The sequence below is a fragment of the Polypterus senegalus genome, chromosome 6, assembly GCF_016835505.1.
Source record: "Polypterus senegalus isolate Bchr_013 chromosome 6, ASM1683550v1, whole genome shotgun sequence".
NCBI lineage: Eukaryota > Metazoa > Chordata > Cladistia > Polypteriformes > Polypteridae > Polypterus > Polypterus senegalus.
In genome coordinates, this window is record NC_053159.1 from 97,827,662 (window position 1) to 97,844,036 (window position 16,375).

Sequence of the window (16,375 nt, forward strand, 5' to 3'; positions counted from 1 at the left end):
TGTTATCCATGCAATTATCAAAACATCCAATCATGTGGCAGCATCACAGTGTATGAAATTATGAAGGTACACGTCAGAAGCACAAGTTAATGTTTACATCAAACTCGAAAATAGGGGAAAAAAGGCGATCTTAATGATTTTAATTGTGGCATGATTGTTGGCGCCAGATGGGCTGGTTTCAGTATTTCTGTAACTGTTGATCTCCTGGAATTTTCATGCATAACAGTCCCTACAGAATGGTGCAAAAAACAAAAATCATGTTGTAAGTGACAGTTCTGCAGATGGAAATGACTTGTTGATAAGAAAATGATCAGAGGAGAAAGGCCAGACTGGTTCAAGCTGACAGAAAGGCAGCAGTAACTGAGACAGCCATTCTGTACAACTGTGGTGAACATAAAGCAACTCAGAATGCGCAACAAGTCTAACCTTGAGGCGGACAAAAACAGAAGACAAAATGTGTTTCCACTCCTGCCAGCCAAGAATAGTAAGCTGTGGCTGCAATGGGAACCAGCTGGTCTCATAAATCTCAAATTCCTAATGTGGCACACACATGTTAGGGTCAGAATTTGGTGCCAACAGTATGAATCCATGCACCCAACATCCCTTGTGTCAACAGACCAAGCTGGTGATGATGGTGTAATAGTTTGGGTATGTTTTCTTGGCACATTTTAGGCTGGTTAATACCAATAAATCACTGTTTGAATGCCTAGGAATATTTGAGTATTGTTGCTGACCGTGTGTATCCCTTCATGGCTACAATTTAACCATCTTCTAATGGCTACTTCCAGCACAATAATGCACCACGTCACAAAGCAAAAGTTTCCCAAACCGTTTTCACAAACATAACAATGAGTTTAGTGGTCTTCAGTGGCCTTCCCAGTCATCAGATCTGAATCCAATGGAACACATTTTGAATGTGGTAAAATGGGAAATTCATACCATGATGTGCAGCTACAAATCTGCAGAAACGTCCTATGTCCTAGGAGAGTCTACCAGAGACTGTGACTGGTCAACATGCACTTTAGCAAACTCCAGTAAGACTTTTTTGTGTCGGTCTTTCAGAGCTGACGTTTTCCTGGGTCTCCTATCAAGGAGCCCAATTTCAGTCAGACAGTGACAGATGGTACAACTTGTTCAGCCTGAATCTGTGTTAATGTTTTATTTGGTTTATTTACACCATTCAAATTATTCCTCTGTTCAATCTGGTAAATATTTTCCTATTGCAGCTATGTCCAGCGAAGCTGGCTACTATCCCATAGACTTTAAACTTCTTAATGTTAGCTACCATGGTCACAGGAACATGAAGATCTTTCTAGATGGTCTTGTTGCTTTCACCTTGACCATTCCTAGTTATTACCTTCTTCATTTCCTCCTTAGACAATATTTTTCTTTTCCCTCTCTTGTCAGTGTTCACTGTGATGCTGCACACTGTGACACAACACTGCTGAGTGAGTACTTTCCTCCATTCAAACAAGGTGATTGGCTGATTATAAGACTGAAGACATCTGTGATCCTATTTAAAGTAAGTAGTCGGCTTGAGATATCGCTATAATCCTAGTATGTCTTTCAAAGGGTCCCAGTAACTTTGTTCATGCCAGTTTTTTTCTTTTTTAAATAATGTTAGGTCCTAAATGAAAAGCAAATAAATAATGTTAGGTCCTAAATCAAAAGCAACGTGTCTGCTTTATGCAATACAGAATAGTAGATACCAATTTCTTTGTCAGTTTCAATTATTTTAACAGAAAAATGTGATTATTTTTTTAAATAGTGGAACGGTACCAATTTTTGTATAAACAACTCCTTTCCACTTGCCTTTACTGGAATGAGATGAGAGATCCATCTTTGCTAAAATCTTAAAAGGAATTTTGAGTTAGTAACAATATTTAAAAAAAAATAAGTTAGTAAGAATCTGATTTTAATTGTTCCACTAAATGATACTTGTTATTGGAACGTTAATGAGACCTCTCAGAAATAGGGCATAGAAGAAAAATCAACAAGTCTTACACAAGAGGCAGAAGAGGGCATATTATTGCAACTCAGGCAAAAAAAATTAGGAAAATCTCTTTCCCTTCTTTGATATTCAGTAAATTATATTGCCTGGGATATGAGATGGATGGACTGTAGAACAAATCAAAAAGTATGCAAGGAGTACTCTGAGAAAATGCTCCTTATCCTCAAGTTGTGGATGTGCACTTGCTGTGACCAACACAAAACCAATTGTAAATATTTAGGAGTTGACGCTGGCTGTATACTTATTACTCAGATGGAGTATGTTTGCTTGAGACTTCAGCAGTACCTGCATTCTTTACTGAGAATACGTGTAAATGTGTTTGGAGTGTTCAAGAAAATTATGTTCAAGACTGCGAGCACTGTTAGATACGAGGACAACTCAAAAAGTAAAGGCAATATGAAAAATATAGAATCTAATGTGATAAAACGTGCTTGTGATGGCTTAAGGGTAGTTCAAACACACAGAGTGCAGCGCTCTGCCGGTAGTATAGTTGAAGCCAAGGTCAAATGAACATGAATGCTCTGCTGCAGGATATCACCATTGTTGAACAATACGCTATAGTAGGACTCCTTTGGGCAGACTTGTGCAAACTTTATGGTACCCAAAGTCATCATGCACTATGTGGCAGGTGCAGAGCGATACCTGATATCTAAACATGTAGCAACAGAGGACTACATAATAAGTCTGTCTTCTCTGATGAAAGCATTTGGCATGTTGATGTGGGCTTGTGTGCAAGATGTTGGTCGATCAACCTGAGCTTTGTCGGATACGCATTTTCTTCCTGGTTTAAACCTTTCTATCCATTCATATACCTTTTTGTTTAGTCATGCTGTTTTCACTTCTGTACTGGGCCAACATCCTTCAGTGAATGTTAGCAGGTTTGACTTTCCTCTGCTCAAAAAAAATCTCACTATGGTGCATTGTTCAACAATGGTGCAATCCTGCTGCGGAGATTCTATGTTCATTTGACCTTGGCTTGAACTAGACTAATGGCAGAGCGCTGTGCTGTGCATGTTCGAACTACCCATGAGCCATCTCGAATGTGTTGCATTACGTCAGCTTCAGTCCACTGCAGTTATCACACAATTTTCAAATTACCTTTACTTTTTGATTTATGCCTGTATTATCAGTGTGGCTTGGTAATTTATCAATTTATTTATCAGTCAAAAAAAAAAATCAACCAGATCTGCTTTTTGTAATAGCTATAAAAGTTATGAAGGAAGAGCAATATATATTGTTAGGCAAGTTGAAAATGTATACAAAACCCTTTCTGACACAGTCCAATACCAGTTTCTACAATTCAGACAGTGGCTTTGGTTATATCTAGACTAAATGAGTACGCCCATTGTTAACAGCTTTGTCTATGAAGATGGGAAACACTACTGAAGGAGAGCCAGTCCATCTACCACAGGACACACACAAAACCACTCACCAACTCACACAAGGGTATTAAGAACTGCAGATTAAGCCAACGTGAACATTTATAGAATGTCTGTAAAACACACAAGGATATGAACCCAGAACTCTGGACATCTGAGGCAGCAGCAGCACTAACTACAGTTGAGCATCTCCTATGTTAAATAAAAAATATTTTAAATTTGTGTACTACCCACGTATTATTAAAATATAAAAGGAATAAGAAATACTTTTTATAGTTTTCAATATTATTATTTTTTAAAAGTGAGACAAAGCTAAACAAATGAGAATACAATATTTAAATCCATACAATTAGATGAGGATAACCTTTGCATATGCACTGAAATTCAACCATTTTTTTAACCTTCTCCCTAAAAAGGCAGATAATCCAGTAAATTAAGAATGAATCTGAAGCACTTATGCTTGCAAAGTTTAAAAGTTACTTTTTCCCCCCATAGGTATTCACTTGAACATGTACCCAAAACTCTGTGACATTCAAGATGTTGCATGTTACATAACAATTGCATATTTCAGTGGTCAGTTACATACTTTGAGTAAGCCGATTAAAAAGTAGTTTTAATATAAATTAAACAATGTATCAAATATTACACATATATTTCATACTTGTTTGAGTTGTAATCACTGACAAATAGAGGGACTATAAAGTTTAAAAAAAAAAAAAAAACAAACAACTTGGAAATCACTACCTTTCCTGGACTGCTTGTTTGCCCTCTTAACGGAGCGCTGCTTTTTGGCGTGCTTGCCAGAGGCTTGTGTAGTAGGCTGTGGCGCATGCATGAAGCGCACAGGGAGTCCAGCTGCCGACATCAAAATGGCCGTCATACCTAGATCGCCCGGCGCCATCAGAAGACATGCAGAAAAGAGGAAACGGAACAGAATATTGGGAAAAGAAAAAACTCGTGTGTTATAGATGATCAGTAGAATTCAATTTTTTAGTATAACCTATAAGAAGAAAATTCAAAATTTTAATTCCAAGTTTATTAATTTTATAGAATTAATTTTGAAAGTAGGCAAAATAAGCCTGACTATGAAACTATAAGAAAAAATTCAAAACTGTAATTCCAAGTTTATTAATTTTATAGAACTGATTTTGAAAGCAGGCAAAATAAGCGTTTCTGACATTTGAAAAACAAATTAGGACTAGAATAAAATCAGATACCTGATTAAATGGGTTTATAATTTAGCAAAAATCTTGTGACTCCCTGTAAGCTCTGCAGGCGCGCATCGAATGTCTTAAAGTATTCAGGTAAAGTTTTCATAAAAAATAAAAATAAGAATGATTGCTTGAAGTACAGTATTCAGATTTCTCACATTATAACATCATTACGCTTTTCTAGGCAAGCAGAATCTAAGTTTACACATTTAGGGATCATTTTTGCTGATTCTTCTTTGGCAGATTTACTCCAACTCTTAGCACTTCATAGTTATATCTTATTGCATCCAGTATTTTAGCTTTCCACTGCTAGATCTGTGGGTCCCCTGTGTCTAAAGGGTTCTGTTGCAGGCAGTTTCACAATCAGCGAGTCATTTTATCTCTAATTGCTCTTATTATTTAATTGGGTGGTCTTAGTTTCTTCTCTTGTTCTGTGCTTAAGAAAAAGAAATTGTGCGAAATTTATATTCACAAGAAATTTACAAATATTTCTATTTTTGCTATAGTTTTAAGTTATCAGCTTTTGGTAATTTTCGTATTACTTCATCTTTTCCTGTGGAGTTTGTACCCTTAATTGTAATAATCCTAATAATACCAATTACAGCGTGTCAAAGAAGTTGTAGGCATAATAAGGAACAACACAGAATGATGAAAGGCTTGACCCAAACATTCCAAAACTATATTTGTTACATTTTATTGAAATGTAAGAAACATTATATGTGTTACAAGGAGAGAATTTTGTGGATTTACTGCCTTGGCATTTAAGAGTTTCATCCCCGTGAAGATTTACATTGCACTTTTTCAGATGTTCTGGTTAGTGCACAGGTGTCAAACTCAGATTCTGGAGGGCCTTGGCTGCAGGTTTTCATTCCAGTCACTTTCTTAATTAGTAACCATATCGTTCTGATTTGAAAATGCTTGGTTTGGAAAAATGAAAGCACTGACAAGCATTAAAATTGAATAATGTATTTTGATTGGCTTCTAAAAAAGAAACTGTACTGGGTGGGTTCTGGGTGAACAGTGGCCCTCCAGGAACTTAGTTTAAGACCCCTGAGTTAGCTGGTCATCTATTAGTTTGCTTTGCATATCATTATTGTTTGACTGCTGGTTGAGGACAAAAGAAACAATTAAACCTTGTCTTAAAAATCTAACTTAATGTAAAAAATGTATTTAATTAGCAGCTGTAATTGGTTACTTAATCAATCGATCAATAAATTAATATGAAATATTAAAATTAATAAATAATCAAGAAAATGGCTGAATCAAAAACCCACAGCCACTACAGGCCTCCAGGATCCCAGTTTGACACCCCTATGCTAGTGAGTATGAAACTCAAGTATCTGCGCCCTCTCAATATTAAGTGTCACTTGCTCTGGGGCCTCATGTATGGAAAAAAGCAGAAAAAGTGTATACACCCAAAATATAAATTATAAATGGTATATAAAATACAGCCTATGAATTCCTCTATACAAGTTCATCTTTACATATGAAAATCAGCACAGAAACTGGTACATGTCGGCACAGAAAGACACACAATACTAGCCACCGGATCAGGGTCAGTGACATGGGGAGGCACCGGAGCTCCTCTCACTGGACGAATACATCACATCCATCACTGGAGAAAATGGCATGGCAACATGGATGAAGGGTGGGTGACACAACGATGTTAAGAGATGGAAGCATCAAATGAAGCATGTCATCAAAGCTTACCATTGTTACCCTGTCTAAGAACTGAGTGAAATTAAACATGCATTTCAGTCAATCTTTATTTTAACAAACATAAAAGACTTGAACATTTTTCTTTTTCTGGCCCTTCCCATGGTAATGCAGCAGAAGATTCTAGGGCAGGGGGTGGGCAAACTTTAGCCAGTAAGTAGGATTTGCTCACAGTAATATATATCATCTTGGCCTTTGTGAGGCGTTCTTAACAAGGTGATGATAAACCTGGCTGGTATAAGCACAGTAAGTTGTCATACAGTATCATCTAAAAATAAATAAATTAATCTTTTATCATATGAACAGGAACAAACTGTAGAGGGGTAACTGTGTATGTTTTTTGTTACTTCTTTGCCTTTGTCCATGTAAGTTTGCGCATAGCTCACTTTATCAGCGATGGGTTTGGTTAGCAGCAGCACCCCTGAATGTGGAACTGCGGGTGTGACTCCGGTTCTGTGAATAAATAAAAAGCGCCCTATACTAAAGTGAAAGAAGTAAGCTAGAAGGAGAAAAGTTTTCCATTAATGGGTCGACCAAAAGCTAAACTGATTAGTTTGCTGCATTCTCGTGCTATTAGACAGACTAAAACTACAAGTTGAAAATTCACACATTTCACATGAAGGCCCTACATGTAAGGCAATTCAAAGAAAACAAAGCTACTCAAATTCTCCAAGGTGTGATGTAACACTGACCTCTCACTTCAGCCAAATTTATAAAATAGTAACTCTAACCTGGTTAGCCAGAAATAGCATTTCTGTGGTCAAATTGCATTTACAGCAACATACTATACCTTTAATATATTTAGTTTGTTATTTATTTTCACAAAAAAATGTAGTTTACCTTTAATTCCTTCTTTTGCAGGCCCAGTAACAAATCAAGTGTTTTTCCCAAAAATCCAACAGGAAGTTCACATGAACGCTTTGAAATATGAACATGAAATGTCATGAGCCAGAGTTCTAAACACTCCCAATAGCATACTTTCTAAAAACAAGTATGGAAGTGTTTTTGCAGCATCCAATATCACCATTGATATTAACAGTTTATTCAGACACAAGCATTTTTACATTCTTGACTATACAATGTCATAGCTAATCCACTGTGTTTTAACATTACTCTCACTGTGTCTGAATAGCTTTTAATAAAAAAGTTTATAATTAAACCATTTCTTGGATCTTGTAACTTTAAAGTTAATGTTTGTCATTAACATGTGCTAGATTATCTGTGTTGATTGTATACCAAAAGCTTTTGCCCACGCCTGCCCAAGTGCCATCAGCCCAAGCATCTCTAGTGCACCCTGTGCCTCATGTTTTGCCAGTGTGCTCATTGATGTGGTCCTGCAAACACAGATGGACATAATAAAGTTCGCTAACAATGTTCCAAAGAAATTTCAACAAATGTACTCATATTGTCAAGCCTGAAACAACAAACATTGAGCAGTGCATCAAAGTATTATAGGCAACTACTTCAATGTGTCATTTTCTTTACTTGCATCCTTTTGCGCTAGTGTCTTCTTTTTTAAATTTTTGTAGCCAACCTTGACAATTAGTGTCATCGATTTTAAATTTTTGTAGCCAACCTTGACAAAGTATGTCCGTATAAGTTAAACTTTCAGTAGAGATATGAAATTTTTCCAGTCAGGAATGTGTGAGTTTTTTTTTTTTTTTAAATAAATCCCAACCTTTGTGTAAAATGTAGGGAATGCAGTTTTTGTGCATATGTGCCATTTATAAATGAAGCCACTGGTATCTACTCTGCTCATTGTTAATTGGTGTCAATATGACACAATTATGGAAGAAACATCACAGAAAAAGGTGAATAGGAAATGAGAGTTAAGAACTTAAACACTACAGGAACAATATGAATATTTCTAAAATTCTTATGAATGTAAATTTTCCGCTACTACTCTTTTCTAAATGAGAGTACGAGAAGCACCCCTGTTTATTAAACAATGAGATCAATTAGAGGTAAAATATCCCAGTGACTATAAAACTGGGATTTCCCTTGATTACAACTAGAGATTACTGTCATACGGGCTTAAAAATGCAAGCTGTGCCACAGTCAATCTGGCCAAGGTCAGCTTTTTACTCGTGCCATTTTGGTACATTTACTTTTCAAATTCTTGGGCTCCTTCATATATACCAGGGAAATGTGAAGATACACTCCATCATCGTGCTTCCATACAAGTGTAGTCTTCATAAAAGGCTGCAAGGCAGCATATGGCAATTAAGATGCCATTACTTGAAAGACTAGAGATATGAGAAATGATAATGCCAAGGTGTATGAAAAACACTTTGCAATCAGCTAAAAGCTGGTATAAGTTTATTCCCTTCTAAGCTCCATATAGCACCATTGTTTAAATAGCCTAGTTATTATACTGAATTCAGCTCTAGCAAGAATCCATGCAACAAGGCGAAGCTGCAGTCAATAAATTAAAATCAAAACAAAAGGAGCTGTCAGAAGCCTTCCAAGAAAAACAGACAAGACTCACCTCCAATAAAATCACATATGACCAACACCCCAGCAAAAAAAGCTTTTATTTGTATAAAGGATGTGATTTTTGTTGAATATGTTGGTTTAACATAATTGTTGGCATATATCTAACTTCCTACTGAGGAAAACACGCAATGTGAGCATTTAAGAATGTCAACCTGGACAAAAATCATAATATACAATTGTTTAATTTATTAAAATCTGAACATTTATGTAAGGTCTAAATAATTTTACAAGGCACTCTATAATGCAAGCTTGTTAACATGAAAAAGAACCCTAGACAAGATCCTGAATATTACTGACACACAATAACAATTGATTTACATTGGCCATTCCTCCACACTTTTAGGTTTAGCAGATGTTTAACAACACCTTACATGTAAATACTCATAATCCTTACCTAATTGGTGTACCTGTCAAATCACTTTATGAGAACATTTTGTAATGCCTCATGAGTGCTTCTAATTATGTGTTTTTGCAAATGGCAGACATGACGAGGTGAGCAAAAGTGCAAAAGTGAAGGGGAGACGGCCATAAGGGGACGGTGTGTTCTAAACCCAAGTGTCATAAAATTAAGGGATGAATGGGGCTGCGTGAAAATAAAAAAGAACGCTAGAGGTATCAACACAGCAATTTGTTTGTGGCCACTTGCACAGACAACCCTTGTTACATGTGAGCTCACTTTTTCAGTAATGTGCCAAATTTAGTCAAGCCAGAATTCAGTGAAGTTTTCAGGCTCATCTCACAGATAGTAATCAACAATTAGACCTTCATTGTGTGACCAAGGGCCTGTCTCCAGACTATAAAGAATTACTGTCCCATAAATAGACAGAAAGAACCTTATTGTCCCCTATGGGGGTGGCACAGTGGGTGGCGCTGCTGCCTCGCAGTTAGGAGACCCGGGTTTGCTTCCCGGATCCTCCCTGCGTGGAGTTTGCATGTTCTCCCTGTGTCTACGTGGGTTTCCTCCGGGCGCTCCAGTTTCCTCCCACAGTCCAAAGACATGCAGGTTAGGTGGATTGGTGATTCTAAATTGGCCCTAGTGTGTGCTTGGTGTTTGTGTGTGTCCTGCGGTGGGTTGGCACCCTGCCCGGGATTGGTTCCTGCTTTGTGCCCTGTGTTGGCTGGGATTGGCTCCCGTGACCTTGTGTTCGGATTCAGCGGGTTAGAAGATGGATGATGGATGGATGGATGTCCCCTATGGGGAAAATGTTTTTAACTCCTTTGAAATCAAGGGCTTGTTGTTTGGAAAGCAATGGCACTATATTTGGGAATGTTGACACCAAAGTTGATATAGCCTGTGATGCAGTGTCCAAGTCCCTCAAAAATCACCCCCATGTGACTTGTACATCACTTCCCAGTTTGTCATTTGGCAGAAATAATTCAGAGCTATTTCAGCCATCCGGCACCACTTCCTCAATACCCTGATTGCTACCTAAGAACAGGCTTGAATCAGGTTGTAGTCAGATCTGCCCAAAGGTGCCAGTAGTTTACACTTAAGGACAATCTAACATTTGAACAGAGCAGGTCCAGTTTGTTATTTCCGAGTGGAACAGGGAATATACTGATGGAAGTTTATCACAGTTCTTTCCAAAGACATTTGGTTGAAAACACCACAAACTACAATGTCAATGTCAACTTTATTTACATAGCACATTTAAAAGTGCTTTACAATAATAGAATTAAAGAAAAACATACAATTAACATGAACAACAGCTGCAGGATCAGATTTTAATAACAGACAGCATCAGAAAGCTCACTAATAAAACTGTGCTAAAGTTATATTATAACATATATATTTATAACTAAAATATATTTATTTAGGAAGCCGTTCAAGTAAATTTTAGTGGGTACAGTGCATCCAGAAAGTATTCACAGTGCATCACTTTTTCCACATTTTGTTACGTTACAGCCTTATTCCAAAATGGATTGAATTCATTTTTTTCCTCAGAATTCTACATACAACACCCCATAATGACAATGTCAAAAACGTTTACTTGAGGTCTTGGCAAATTTATTAAAAATAAGAAAAACTGAGCAATCACATGTACATAAGTATTCACAGCCTTTGCCATGAAGCTCAAAATTGAGCTCAGGTGCATCCTGTTTCCCCTGATCATCCTTGAGATGTTTCTGCAGCTTAATTGGAGTCCACTTGTGGTAAATTCAGTTGATTGGACATGGTTTGGAAAGGCACACACCTGTCTATATAAGGTTCCACAGTTGACAGTTCATGTCAGAGCACAAACCACGAATGAAGTCAAAGGAATTGTCTATAGACCTCTGAGACAGGATTGTCTCGAGGCACAAATCTGGGGAAGGTTACAGAAAAATTTCTGCTGCTTTGCTGTGAATACTTTCCGGATGCACTGTATACTAATTGTTAATATGTGAGGGAGGGACTGGTTTTGTTTTTCCTAATTGTAAAAAGGTTCTGTTTTCTTTTTCACTGGTGTTTTTATATACTGCATATTGAAACTCAAATATTTGTTAAACAAATACTGATGTAATCACCAAGTAAACATATGCTGTGTTTTTACATATAAGCCTAATGTTGAAGTGTCTTTTAGAAGTAAACATGTAACTTCTTATTGTGTGACCCCAAGTAAAAAAAAAGATGCATATATATCTCTCTATTATAAAAGAAAGCCTTGAGACAAGACTTTTGCCAAGATAATTATCAAGTCTAGCCCTCCTCTCAACCATTTTTCAACCATGGCCACCGTCCTCTCACCTCTCATTCAGTTTCTGCGCTCTAAGCTCTTATAAATGTTTACATTTTCCTTACTTTAAGATCCCAACAAAATAAGACTTGTTATGTTCAAATCTTATTAAATATTTTCATCCCAAACGGTTATCAACAGAAGAAATGAGTACACAGGCACAGAGAAACGATGAAATCAAACGAATTAACATGAAAATTGTCGATCGGTTACACGGCAAATTGGTTAAATGTGTATCAATAGACTATGCTGAAACAGCGTACAAGAAAGGTAAACAAGTATACAGGAAAGACAACAAGAAAGGTAATGTAGTACATCTTCTGCGGATAACATTAGACACCAAAAGAGATCTTGATATGCTATTCGTATTAAAACATTTACAGTTTCCCATTAGAATAATAAATCACAAGGACAAACATTAGAAAAAGTTGGTTTATTTATTAGAGAGAAAGAAACAATATTTACTAACAGGCAGTTATATGTTACGTTGTCAAGATGGAAGTCCAAACACTGAATCAAAATTCAATGCGATATTGACAAGTTAATTCAAAAAATTGTTTTACTGAAGTTTTACAGTAAAAGCGTATGTTTAAAAATTATTTGTGTGTTAATTTCAAAGCCAAACAGAACGAAAACATATAAAGCAATGAACCCCTATAACGAAACATGAAACATTTTCTTTCAATTTACTATTTCTTACTATGGTTAATTACTCACTGTAAGGTAAAATATGTTCTGTTATGCATATGTAACAATTCCCATAAAAAATAATCTGTTTAAATTGTACATCCGCTTTCCGATCGGCGAGCAGCAGATTAATATTATATACAGTGTGGAAAATGTGAATAAAAAAATAAAGCAGTAATTTACAAATTTCCCTTAACTTGTATTTCATTGCAGACAGTATGAACACAAGATAATTCATGTTTTTTTTGGTCAACATCATTTGATTTGTAAATAAATAAATAAATGTCCATTCTTGCCATTCAGGCTTGCAACACATTCCAAAAAAAGTTGGGATGGGGGCAATTCAGGGGTAGTAATGAGGTATAATAACTAAATAATGATGTGATTTGAAACTGGTGATGTTAACAGGTGATTGCAATCATGATTCGGTACAAAAGCAGCATCGAGGAAAGGCCTACTCCTTTAGGAGCAAAGATGGGCAGGGGATCACCAGTTTGCCACCAAATGCGGGCAAAAATCTTTGAAATGATGAAGAAAAACGTTGCTCAAAGACAGATAGGAAGAGATTTGGGCATTTCCCCCTCTACAGTGCATAACATAGTGAAAAGAATCAGGGAATCTGGAGAAATTACCGTGCGCAAAGGCCAAGGGCACAAGCCTAAACTGAATGGCTGTGATCTCTGAGCCCTCAGACGGCACTGCATTAAAAACCGTCATTCATCAATAAATATAACTGCGTGGGCTCAGGACTACTTCAGGAAGTCACTCTCAAGCACTACAGTACATAGTTACATTAGGAAATGCCAGCTAAAACTGTACTGTGCCAAAAGGAAGCCCTACATAAATAGTGCCCAGAAGCGCCGTCGACTTCTCTGGGCTCGGAGGCATCCGGGATGGTCCATTGTGCAGTGGAAACGTGTATTGTGGTCAGACGAATCGGTTTTTCACATCTTTTTTGGAAGAAATGGACGCCGTGTGCTGCGGACCAAAGAGGAAAAGGACCATCCGGACTGTTACCAGATACAAGTCCAAAAGCCAGGGTCTGTCATGGTATGGGGTTGTGTCAGTGCTTTCGGCAAAGGTAACTTGCACTTCTGCGATGGCACCATCAATGCTGAGAAGTAGATCTCAGTTTTGGAGGAACAAATGCTGCCTTCAAGACGACGTCTTTTCCAGGGACGCCCATGCTTATATCAGCAAGACAATGGCAAACCACATACTGCGCGCATAACAAAGGCATGGCTGCGTAAGAAGAGGGTGCGGATGCTTGACTGGCCTGCCTGCAGCCCTGATTTGTCTCCTATTGAGAATGTTTGGCGCATTTTGAAACAAAAAATGTGTCAACGAAGACCCTGTACTGTTGCGCACCTAAAACGTTGTTTGCAGGAAGAATGGGACAAACTAACACCTGCAACACTTAGTCACTTGATTTCTTCAATGCCTAAACGTCTTAAGTGTTGTTAAAAGACAGGGGAACTGTACAAAGTGGTAAATGCTGTACTGTCCCAACTTTTTTTGAAATGTGTTGCAAGCCTGAATGGATATTTATTTACAAATCAAATGAAGTTGACAAAAAAAAAACATGAATTATTTTGTGTTCATACTGTCTGCAATGAAATAAAATTTGAGGAGAATTTATAACTAATAATTATAACTAATAATTTATATATACATATATATACAGCTGCCAGTTGTGAACTGGGCCCTTCGTCGCACAGCATTATGATTTTTTATAAGGGAAACAAAATTACAAAAGAAAACCCTTGGACATCATTCGATAGGAACGGCCTACTCGGAATCACTGTCCGAATAGTAATTATGTGGTGGTGTAGGAGCATTTCTGTCCGTTCACAGTCCGTCTCGTTTTCACGACGCTATTGTTTCCTCTCACGATGTCTTCTCAACCTTTCTCCAGCCTCGCAGGTTGCTTTGTGGCAATCCAAAGAGTAAGGCAATATACACGAAGCAATGGTTATAAAAGGGGGACACATAGGTATCCAGGCTCTTTAAAGCATAAATAGGGATCACTTCACTGACATGTATGTGAGCAAGCCACGGTACAACTGAGACGCACAGCACTCGCCGCCTACAACGTAACAATAATAATTTCCGAAACGTGCTGTTACGTTGTCATTCATTTTACTCGCTGTCTTTCTTTCATTCATATGTTACGTAGGCACGTACCTTTTATCTTTGGCAATCTCATTCTCTAACGAGGCCTCAGGAGCTAACCAGCATAACACTGTCCACCACCCCTTTCGTTATTCCAGCACATTGTTGACATCCATGAGTTAACAACAACGTACTAAACTGGAAGGTGGTCTACACATGCGTGGAATTCGCGGACAAACAAAGATCAAGATCTAAATGAAGATCTCTTTAGTTAATTTAAATTTAGTTTGAATGTCTGTTTTGAGGTGTGACTGGTGTACTAAAGTCTTCAGTAGTGTAAGCCTGGAGGAGATTCTTAATGCAATGCCTATGTTTTAGCTGTCTCTCTACTGCCATCTAGTGCTTCTTCTAATTAATTCGCGGACAAACAAAGATCAAGATCCAAATGAAGATTATATATAGATACACATACATATATACATATATAGACACACACATACATACATACATACATACATACATATATATATATATATATATATATATATATATATAAAAATCATATATAAAAAAAAATAAACATGAAAGTAATAATAATCATAGACTACATTCTGTCCTATCAGAGTATTTGATAGGGCAGAATCTTAAAATATTTTCATAGCATCATACAGCAATCTAAAAATTTCCAAATGGATTTTAATTTGGGTTAGTTGGATTTACTGCATAAATAAAAAGGTACAGAGCAGCTTATGAACTTTGAGTGACTGAAGCAGTATCAAGTAAACATATCAAAATGACTAAAGCAACTGACCTTTACAATAAAAATAAAATTCAAAAAATCTATTAACACATGCAAGGTAAAAACTCATTTATCTTACTCTGAATAGGAAGGATAAAGAAAAGGATACAATTAAAAACATTAAAAAAAAATAAAATGAAAAACACAACTAAAAAAGTACAATAAAATGGTGCTTTATATACTATATGCCAGTATATATATATATATATAATGCTACATATTTTGTTAATTCAGTGACTTTGTTAAAGTGTAGGCCAAGCAGGAAAAGGTCAGAAAATATATTTATCAGACAAAAGACACATTGAAACAACCAAAACAATAAACACTAGACTTTTGTTATAACAGCAGAGAGATTTTGCTGACTTTGGCTCTGACAACAGGAAGGAAAAGGTGCATCACAGAAGACAGGAAGACTCTAAACATGAAATAATTCTTGGCAAAACGTTTCCTCTAGCTATCTGTCATACCCAACCCCTTCCTGTCTGTACTTGAAACAACTGTCATAGGAGTTTTGGAGTAAAGCAACTACGAACACTCCACAAGAAAAACAAATCTTACTGCATCTGTAGCATGTAGTGTTAGTAGTTACAAGTTATTCTTGTTCTTGATGCTGGAGATAAAAAAATGTATCATTTGCTAAAATATTTTCCTCCAGAATAAACAAAGTTAACACAGTATCCTAAAACCTATTAAACTCAATTCAGGGTTACAGGGGGCTAGAACCTGATAGTAGTAAGCACGAAAGAGAAAGCAGCCCCAGATGGGGCACCAGTCAACTCATAAGGGCCCTATTTAGAATCACAAATCAACTAATAGCATGTCTTTGAGGATGCTGACACTCATATATGAACAAGAACATGAAACCACTATAAAGACAACTGAGCTTGAGATGAAACCTAATGTGACTGATTCATGAAACAGAAGCAACAACAGATACACCAACTGTTGCCATAACTATATATATGTAAAATAACTGTTTAGCAGGTTATATCCTGCCATAGAGGAGACACTGAAAATGATAAACTGCTTTCAAAGAGAGTACTAACTAAATTACACACAAGCTAAATCTAATAAAAAAGTACTTCTAATAGTTTTAAGAATTGTTTCCGAAGTACTTGAAAAATTTGTCAAACACAATGAATGAATGAAACTGTACACAGCACGGCACTTCTGCTTAAATTAAAAACTGTCATTTTCATCTGTCACAATGAAGAGGGCGGGCTCTAGCAATTACTGGCTTTGTACAT

At 36.8% G+C, this 16,375-nt stretch overlaps 1 protein-coding gene across 2 annotated transcripts in view; it reads right to left on the reverse strand.

Annotated features, from left to right (window-relative positions):
* dtx2 (deltex 2, E3 ubiquitin ligase) overlaps positions 1–16,375 on the reverse strand; it is a 70,436-nt gene that overhangs the window by 13,150 nt on the left and 40,911 nt on the right. The window contains exon 4 of one of the 2 annotated variants that reach the window (XM_039756624.1): positions 4,135–4,272. The exons of the other annotated variant lie outside the window; for it this stretch is intronic. Coding sequence (XP_039612558.1) covers positions 4,135–4,272 — 138 coding nt within the window. The remainder of the gene's footprint in view (positions 1–4,134; positions 4,273–16,375) is intronic. 2 annotated transcript variants of the gene reach the window in all.